The 10,048-nt window shown below is 36.6% G+C and overlaps 1 protein-coding gene across 1 annotated transcript; it reads left to right on the top strand.

Annotated features, from left to right (window-relative positions):
* Window positions 1-7,521: 7,521 nt before the first annotated feature.
* LOC111886200 (adenosylhomocysteinase-like) lies at window positions 7,522-8,084 on the top strand. The gene is made up of 2 exons (XM_023882432.1): window positions 7,522-7,621; window positions 7,714-8,084. Exons 1-2 carry the CDS (start codon window positions 7,522-7,524, stop codon window positions 8,082-8,084), a joined length of 471 nt encoding a protein of 156 aa, XP_023738200.1.
* Window positions 8,085-10,048: the final 1,964 nt, after the last annotated feature.

Raw genomic sequence — 10,048 nt, 5'->3', positions numbered from 1 at the left:
CAGTAGTAAAACCAAGGATGCGTAAGGTCATGCCTTCGCCTTGCCATGATCTTCTAAAGAACCTGAAACCATAAACAAAACTATAAGCACGAAGCTTAGTGAGTTCCCCCAAAGTACCAACACACAACAGATAACATATTCAAATAACAACATGTATTGGGTCCACAACTAAAGACTGGATTACCCCTAAGCCCATAGTATGAGTCTGGCTTGCCTATCGGACCCACAGCTCATATAAGGCTTCATCTTGAGCCCACAACATAAGTTTGAGTTGCCCTCGGGGCCCATAACTTATGTCTGGCTTACTCCCTGACCCAATTAATCATCAGAATGGAATACTAATGTTCCGCCCTCAGTACGAGTCTGACATACCAACCGGTCCTCAGCTTATATCTGGAATGCTACTGAGCCCTCGGTATGAGTCTAGCATGCCCTTCCCGGCCCTCAGCTCATATCTGGAATACTCCATGGTTTGTTGGCTACAATACAAAGCAATACAACCTCAAACCAACACAACATGTCGACATATAACAGATATCAAACATATATACATATAATCAGGCAGACAAGATTACAGATAGTCCTATAAATCTATCAGACTAACATATCGGCAACTAGCATAATCATGCAGATCTATTACATACTCAACATATCGTTGTATAGCAGGATGTCAATCTAATAGGTCGGTCTTGGTGCCTTCGATCCGTAAGTATAGTGAGGAAAATTCACCTCAATCCACTAATAATCAATTAACTGTTCGGACCGCCGAACTGGATAACCTCACGCCAACTAAAAATAAATACAATATTAATCAATAATTAACAAGATAACCCAAAATACCCTTAGGTAAAACTTGGTCAATCCTGGTCAAAGTCAAAGTCAACGGTCAAGGTTCAAAAGTCAATATTTCTTCTCAGTGGAGTACCCCCTACGTACAAAGAGAGTACGCCCAACATACTACGATGTTGACTAGTAGCGGGGTGCTGACCGCGTACACACAACGTATCACCAAGTATGCCCAACATACTCAGCCTAGTCCCAAAACTCCATTAAGAGCTTATTTCATTAAGTTATTGCATCCAAAACTTAGATCTAAGCCCAAAATGATGTCCTAAGTCATAAAGTTTCCAGCTATATGACTTTGCATGGCTATAAAGTGCTTAATGTCTAAAACCCTAACTTCTTAACCCAATAAGAGATCACAACTCTTGCATGGAAGGGATAGAAGGGCCAAAATCACATTTTTATAGTTCATATAGCTTTATAATGGATAAAGTTTCCAACTTTATCCATTAGAATGGTACCAACAAACAAGATCTAGTATTTATGTCTCAAATGAACCTAAAAGTTCAAAATTTTCAACTTAATCAATTAAGTACAAGTCTCCAACTTTCAGATCTGAATCAAAATGATGTTTAGATGGATAAAGTTTCCAAATTTATCCATAACAACGTCACAAACTTTCAAGATCTAAAATTTATGCATTAAAATGAACAAAAGCTCATAACATGCAAAAGTAGTTAGATCTAACAAATGCATCATCAAGATTCAAACTTTTTACTTCTAGAAGATAGATCAAGGTGAACAAAGTCCAAATCTACAAGCTTCAATGCAACCAACACTTCTCCAATAAGTTCCTTCTTCTCCAAGGTGCACTAGGCATACTCCAAAGCACTCAAAACACCTTCTTTTAGCATACAAAGGTCAACTAAGGTTAGGGTTTCATGGAAGGGGTGTTGGAGGTATGGAGGCTGAGAATGGAGTGGGTTTGGGGAGTTAAGGAACTTAAATAGGGCTCAAACCACGAAAATAGGGTTTGTACACTGATTACGTATGCCCAACATGCTTTTGGTACGCCCAGCGCACTTATGGTGCCTTAGTACGCCCTGCGTGCTCCCCTCTATACGCCCAACGTACTCAGCATAAACTAAAATCGACCAAACTTCAAACGGGCATAACTTCTTCGTTCAAACACCAATTTTGGAGTTCTTTATATCCACGGTAAGGTAAAGAGAAGCTTTACACTTCTATCAACTCATCCTTGCTTTAAAACTTTTCAAACAAAAATCCAAAATTCATAAAAGGCCCGACTGCCACTTTACAGTTATACCCTTGGGCTCCAAATCACAAACCGAACTCCCAGATCATTTGTCCTACCTTACCCACACCCAAATGGGTATAAATATCTCTTTCTCAAAGGCCCTAAGCCTTATGATAATGGCTTTCGGGTCGCAGCCCCAAACTAGGAAACGATTCGGTATAGGGTGTTACAGGCAAAAGACCATTTTATCCTTCCCATACATGACCTAGCTAGACAAGGCCCAAAACCCCTAATGACGCAAGGCCAAAAGATAGACCAACAGGTTTTCTGAGAGTACACCTGGTGTACCCCTTTTTACACCCAGTATACAGATCGATCTCGGAGGGGTTACGGGGCCACAACCCACTACGTTCAACGTACTCTGGATTACACCCAACGTAATCCCCTGAAGTCCAAACTCTCATTTAATGTCTTAATTCTTAAATTCATAACGTCCAAACTTCAGATCTAACTCTAATGAATGTATAAAATCATAAAGTTGTAACCTTTATGCCTTTGCATGGCTACAAGGAGCACAAAACTAAAGCCCTAACTTATATTACCATCTAAAACCCCATAACGTTTGCATGGAAGAATACAAAGGGCCAAGCTTGTATTTTTATGTCACCAAACACTCATAAATTCATGAAAGGACAACTTTAATGGTCTGGAGTAAACCATACTCATTAGACCAAGGTTTTTGGGATAAAAAAGGTCATAACTTGCAACCTAACAAGATCTAGCAAGGCAAGCATCAAGATTTGAACTTTATACCTCCTGGAGATGCACAAATATTTTAGGAATCTGGATCTAAAATATTGAGAGCAACACCACTTCTCCAAATATCTTCCTTCACCACCAAGAACACCAAAATAACACTCAAGAGTTTCAAAACTCACACACAAGAATTAGGGTTTTGAGATGGGGGCTAAAAGGGATGGAGGCTGGAGGTAAGAAAGGGTTTAAGGTCGTAAAGTCCTTTAAATAGGGTATAAACCCAAAAGTTTAAGGGTTGTCCTCTACATGAGTACGCCCAACGTACGCGAGGAAACCATGATCGTTTTTACAAACTTTTTAATAGATCAAGATAAATATGAAAAGACTTGGAACACTAGCATTACAATGTATACTAGCTATCCTAGTTCACATCATTAGCAAGATTTAAATAAAGTATTCAAGTACTTGAATGGAACCATGGATTTTGGTTTGACATATAGTGGATTTCCTTATGTTTTAGAAGGTTATTCAGGTGCTACCTGGATTATCAATTTAGAGGATCATTCTTCTACTAGTGGTTGGTATTCCTTCTTTGAAGAGGTTCCATTTCTTGGGCATCCAAGAAACAGACTTATAGTACACACTTAACCATGGAGTATGAACTTATAGAATAGGTTGCTACTGGTAAAGAAGCCGAGTGGCTAAGGTATTTGATTTATGAAATTCCATTATGGCCCAAACCGATATCCAACATTTCTCTCAGGTTTGATAGTGTTGCTACTTTGGATAAGGCTTATAGCAAAGTGTATTATGGGAAATCTATACATTTAGGTGTTAGACATAGAATGATGCGTGAGCTCATCATGAATGGTGTGGTATTTGTAAAGTTTTTGTGAACTCAGTTGAATTTAGCCAAAGGGTTAGCTAGAGATCTTGTGCACAAGGCGGTTGTAGGGATGGGTTTAAAGTCCACTTAAAATCTTTCATATTAAGATACCCAACTCCCATCTAATGTAATTTTGGATGTTGAATTCAACGTGGAAAGCTTGATATTTGAAGATTAGAACACATTATTAACATCATCGCAAGGTATGTGTTTAGTACTACAAGTAAAGGAGGTTAAAATTTTATTTCTTAATAGTTCTTTTGAAAAATTTCATTTAGAGTTTCAAGACTAAAATGAATACATATATAAGCATGGAGTTTATTCCTTCAAGAAGTTTGGGAGTTAGCTTTGATATGCTTATTGAATGATAGGACACATACTAGTAAAATATAGTGTCATGTTAGAACTTATGAGTATGTAAACAATTGTGTGTATTATCTTCATGTAATCACTATGAATCAAAAGGTTTTAATCCTTAGTGACACCCTGATATTCGGATATTTGGAATGAGTAAAATACTAATGTGAAATTCAATCGTCACAATATTTCATTTATGCATTAGGTTGTTGTTTGTTATGGTTTTACTTTAAGTTAATCAAGATTACACTTAAATAAGGGATGTTTGTTGGTGATTATGTTATCAATGTTATTTAAGTGTAATGTGGTAAGTTTGTTGACGAATGCAATCTTGATAAATATCGAACAAGTAAGGGTGGTATGGAGTGCACACTTGTTTGTGTTTATTTTGATTCAAAGTACAATGTCATTTAAGGGAGAAGTCCCTAAACCATGGGGGTCCAGGGGCAGCACCCCTGGTAGCGGGGGTCCAAGGGGCGGAACCCCTGGCTAACAATTTTATGGTAGTTGAAGATGGTTATGCAACTGTTTTATGAAAGTTTCTTCTATCAGTTTTTAGACAAGGGTGATATACCCTTTTTGGTCATTATTCTGGTACACACAAGAATCATCACATTCACATTCTCTATGTTCATCAAAACTGGATTTTATTTGATTGATTTTTGATTATACCATTAGAATAATTCAATTTGAAAGTGCAATCATGACTCTCAGTTATGCAAGCAATCGAAGCACCCTCATTTTCTAACAACTTTTAACTATTATTGTTTTTCAAGATTAAGACAATTGTGTAATCTAAATGGCCTATCTGATTAACAACTGTCTCACTAACTTATTGTGTTAGTGGGCATATCTTCAATAGTGATGATAAAACATCTGAACATTAAATAAGTATTTGAGTTTCTTAGGTTGGCTTCTTCATTTGTAGTTATTGCTTCGAAAATGTCAATGAGCACATTGACTAGTAGTGGTTCATTCGTTCATTTAAGAAATTGGTTAATATCAAAACAAACAAAACTAACTTCCTTTTCATAATGCCTAAAATGAAATTCAGATGGACTTATATTTGAGTAGATAAGAGTCTAATAGGATTACTGTGCTTTATACAATACTTAAGTAAATTGGTAGGTGGTAAATTGAAGGTGAGATGTGGTCAATTGAACTCATTTTCTACTATAAATACATACTAACCTCTACTATTTTTTCGCATATCTTGTTCAAGTATTCAAAATATATTGTCTTTATTCTAACCTAATTTCCATTTCATATTTTTACTAAAAATGAAGGAAAATGTACCACGTACATGGACTATGAAGGCGGAGATCACATTGGTATGTTATTAGATTATGGTACGGATGATAAAGATAATATCATCAGTCCCATGCATTTTCTAGTAAAATCATTTTGGATTTGCACTGCACATATGTTTCAATATTGAATGTGTTGTTAACCCTATCAAATACACTAAGAACTTAACAAAAAGTTTATGGATTTAAAAGGAAAAGTGATGTTGTTCAACCATATTTGTCACAATATTGAAAATAGACATCCAAAAAATGATGAAGTTGATATTTTTGAGGCAAGTAAGAAGAAATACAAAATACAAATTAATATGATCAAGTTTGCACATGAAGCCGATTGGAATGTTCATCTAATATGTTTTTGTTTTTTCTAGTATAGAAAAAGAACTATTTATAATAATCATTCTTGATAATGACAAATCCAAACATAATTATTCTACTACCAACAGGGCAATACAACCATCATTTAGTTTGATATTTCCATTTATTCTTTTAAGTGGATATGGTAGAGGATGCATTATTTTAGTTTGGTATCCTAATTGATACACTACATCAGTGTTGTAAAACTCGCCGAGTTGGCCGATTACTCCTCCGAGTACTCGCTACTCCCCCCTTGCCGAGGCGAGTTACATAATCCCGAGTAATCCCCGATCGGCCCCTTACGAACTGAGTATTGTTGTGAAATTCGGTCAACTCGGTGACTAATATGTATAATATACTTAATGATTTATTATTTAACACACACACATGTGATTATTACTACATATATATCTTAAATTTTCAGTAATTATTCACGAAATGAGACCATTATGTGTTTTTCATTTTTTGTGTATTCACATGTATCCAATTTTGTTATATATTTCAATCAACTTATGATTTATCTTATGATTTTGACATATATAATTTCACTAAAAATATTTCTACACAATTTTCCAAATCCGAGTACTCCCTGAGTACTCCCAAGTACTCGCGAGTACTCGCTACTCGGTAGTCGGTCGAACAGGTACCGAGTAACGAGTTCTACAACCTTGCACTACATACATCAAATATATATGAACAATATGGTAACAGTCTTGCATGTTAAACAATCGTGATGATGTTGTTGTGTGACCACAAGGTATACTACAACTCTATCGTTTCCCACATGTATAAGTCTGAAGTTCAAGATACAAAACCATTGTTCATAAAATCTCTTACTTTAAAATTGTAGTTGGATGCATTTTTGCATGCCATCTTACATAATTATGCATCCTCCTTTAAAACATTACCTATATGTAAGGGTGAGTTCAACAAAGAGCGCCAGAAAAAAATTAAGATGGAGGAAAATGACATTGTATATACCTTTTTTCCCTCTAATGTCATTCCATTGAATATAAATGGAGGAAAATGACATTGTATCCCAACAAAGTATTTCATATTTGCACATTTAGTCCCTTAAGTATTTTCCATGCCTTTTATGGGAACAATGTTATTATTGACCTGTCTTTTTAGGCCCTATACCTTTAATTTCCAGTTGCATGTTCCAGGTGACTTTTAGTTAGTTAAAAATAAATAAATTCACCTCACCTCTCTCTCTCTCTCTCTCTCTCTCTCGCTCTCTCACTCACTCTATCTCTCTCAAACAAAACACATGCACAGACACTAAAAATCAAAACACACAAACATACCTACTAAACCTGCAACTGAAGGACAATTACCTCACATACACATTGGAAGTATGATCAACGATGAATTCTACATGGCGCCAAAATTTGACACATACAGATTGGAATGTTTCTCTCTAGGAATTGAAGCAGGAGGTTATGATGAAGATGATTTCTTGTTTTCTTTTTCAAACTCTATCCGAATAATCCTACCCTATAATTCCTAAATATATGAAATGTTTTACGATAATTGATTATTGAGATAAATTTTGCTAGAAATTTTACGAAAAACATAGAAGATTTCATTCATAAGAATCATATTTTTTTATTACAGAAAATGCTTCATCTATAGATGACAATGTAACAAATGCATACCCTCTGCTTTTTCCATCTTTTTTCCTCATTATTATTTGTCACCATTACAACAATTAAAATTGCTATGAAACGCTAAAATTTCCTACTTTTAGCTTCAAATTTTGCAAATTTCGTAAACAAACCATATCTGATAATAAAAAAGTGTGGTGAATTGATACAAAAATGAACCTCGACATCTTCTACAGTTCCACATTCACTAAAAAGTTTATTGACGTCATTGACAATGAAAGACCATGGACGATTAAGAAAAAAAGCCTCTTTTGTACGATTTCTTTGTGGGGTTCCTCCAATTTCTCATTTTCCACAACTGGAACCTCTTGAATTCTTGTTGATGATGATGTGAATACTTGAAAGTTTACGGAAATGGTAATGGGATATGTGTGAGAAAGGGTTGTGCCGCCACCATGAAACAAGTAGGAGCTCGTGTAATAATGACAGAAATCGACCCAATATGTGCCCTTCAAGCTCTAATGGAAGGTCTCCAAATCCTAACACTTGCAGACATCCTATCAGAAATCGGCATCTTCGTCACCACCACAGGAAACAAAGACATCATCATGATTGACCACATGAAGAAGATGAAGAGCAATGCAATCTTTTTCAACATAGGATATCGAAGAATAAAGGAGAACACCAAATCATTTCTACAAATCGAGGAGCAGAGGATAGTTTTTCGTGAGAGAGAAGAAGAAGGAGGAAGAGGAGGAAGGATTATTACCTTATGAAAATGGAAACTAAAACCACCGATCTGAATTAAAAGAGAAAAAGGAGGAGGAATAATTTTTTGACTTTTCAAAGTCAATGTCTATGTGGCAAAGGGGTGACCGGGTTATCCCTTCGTTTTGTCAAAAGTGACTAAATTAACCTGAAAAAAACAACTTTAATGATATAGAAAGCATGAAAAATACTTAAGGGACTGAATGGGAAAATATAGATTACTTTGTTGGGCTATAGTGTCACTTTCCCAATATAAATGCATTGAATCGTCTCACATATAACCTAAATGAGCGCCATTATCAGTGAATTATGTTCATCCATCGTTAACACGTTGATTGCATCTGTAATATAAATGATCATTACATTGAAACAAATGTTAGGGGAAAAAGGATCTTGTTCGTTTTGTATGACCAATATTGTGAAAGCCAATCTAATTGACTCATGGTTACTTGAGATCCGATTTCATGTTGAAGTCTTGTAACACCATGTTTCAACCTGTTTCATAATTCGGGGTCGTGACTTGAATACCAGTTAGGGCCTTTAGGAATGAAACTTAGTCCCCTTCGAGGGCATATCGGTATGGTTTTAGTTTGGGCCTTTTATGAATTTTGGATTTTAATTCGGAAAGTTTTATGGAAAGGGGGAGTTAATAGAAGTGTAGAGCTTCTCGTTACCTTTCTGTGGTTATAAGGATCGTCGGAATCGGAATTAAAATGAAGTTATCGCCATTTGAAGTTAACAATGAATTAGGGCAAAGCCGAGTACACTGGGCGTACAAGGAGTACGTTGAGCGTACTAGCTCTCTAAATGATCGCGGGTTCACCCACATACATTGGGCGTACGTGGGATTACGTTGGTCGTACGTAAGGATTGGGCAAACCTTAAATTTTAGGGTTTACACCCTATTTAAGCCTCATTATAGCACCTCTTGGACATGTTTGAGTAGCCTCCACCTTCCTTTACCATGAAAATGAAACCCTAGGTGCCTCTTGTGAGTTTTGAGCTTGTAAATATGTTTTTGGTGGTGTTTTAGTGAAAAAAGAAGAAGAAAAACTCTTGGTGATTGATTGGAGGGATATATTGTGCTAGTAGATCCAGAATTACATTCTCATTTGCAAGTCTTCTGAGGTAAAAAGCCCTCAACTTGATGGCCATTTGTGCTAGATCTACTTTATGGTGTTATTTGTGCATTTTTGAGTCTTTTGAGTTAAAGTTGCTAACTTTATGTGATAATTCACCCTTAGGGACCGGATCTGAGAGTATAGGAAAAGGTCTTAACTGATTAAGTTCCTAATGAAGAGAACTAGTAATTAGTGGAGCACGCTGGGCGTACGAGCTGAGTACGCCTCGCGTACTCAATAGTTGGGCGTTTGGGCTTGGCCTTCTCGGTTTGGGCAATAGTTTGGGCTTTCTAAGTTTAGGCCTTGTTGGGCCATTAGACTTCTGATTTGGCGTTTTGACTAGTATTTTAGGCTTCCTTGGATTTAGGCCCATGTTGGGTTTTAGGCCCAATTTGGAAGATTGGGCCGTAATTGGGCATTGGGTTGCCATATAGGATTTGGGCCTTTTGAGTAGTTGGGTTGGGCCTTGGGTTTGGGCCAACTAAGAAAAAAAGTAAAATGGTCTTTTACCCTGGTTATGGGCTAAATATCTTAGATTCTTGTTTGGGTCAAAATCCAATTAATAATTAAATGTTATTTTGATGATGATAGCGCGGGGATTTTCCTGACCAGCAAACAGAGATTCTTTTGCATATTTCAGCAGCTATAGGTGAGTTTCCTCACTGTGTTTGGCGGGTTGAAGGCACCAATGTTGGTCCATGATTTGTTATGTTTAGGATGCTAGATGTCTGCGTAACTCTTGCATGTGTTATGTGCTGGTATGTATATCAGGTGGGGCCCGATGTCGAACGGGCCCCGATGACTGATAGATTTGTATACCGAGCGGGGCCCGATGGCGGGCGGGGCCTATT

Source organism: Lactuca sativa, chromosome 4 (assembly GCF_002870075.4).
Source record: "Lactuca sativa cultivar Salinas chromosome 4, Lsat_Salinas_v11, whole genome shotgun sequence".
Taxonomy (NCBI): Eukaryota; Viridiplantae; Streptophyta; class Magnoliopsida; order Asterales; family Asteraceae; genus Lactuca; species Lactuca sativa.
Note: the sequence above shows the minus strand (reverse complement) of the source record. Positions and strands in the feature narration are given on the sequence as shown.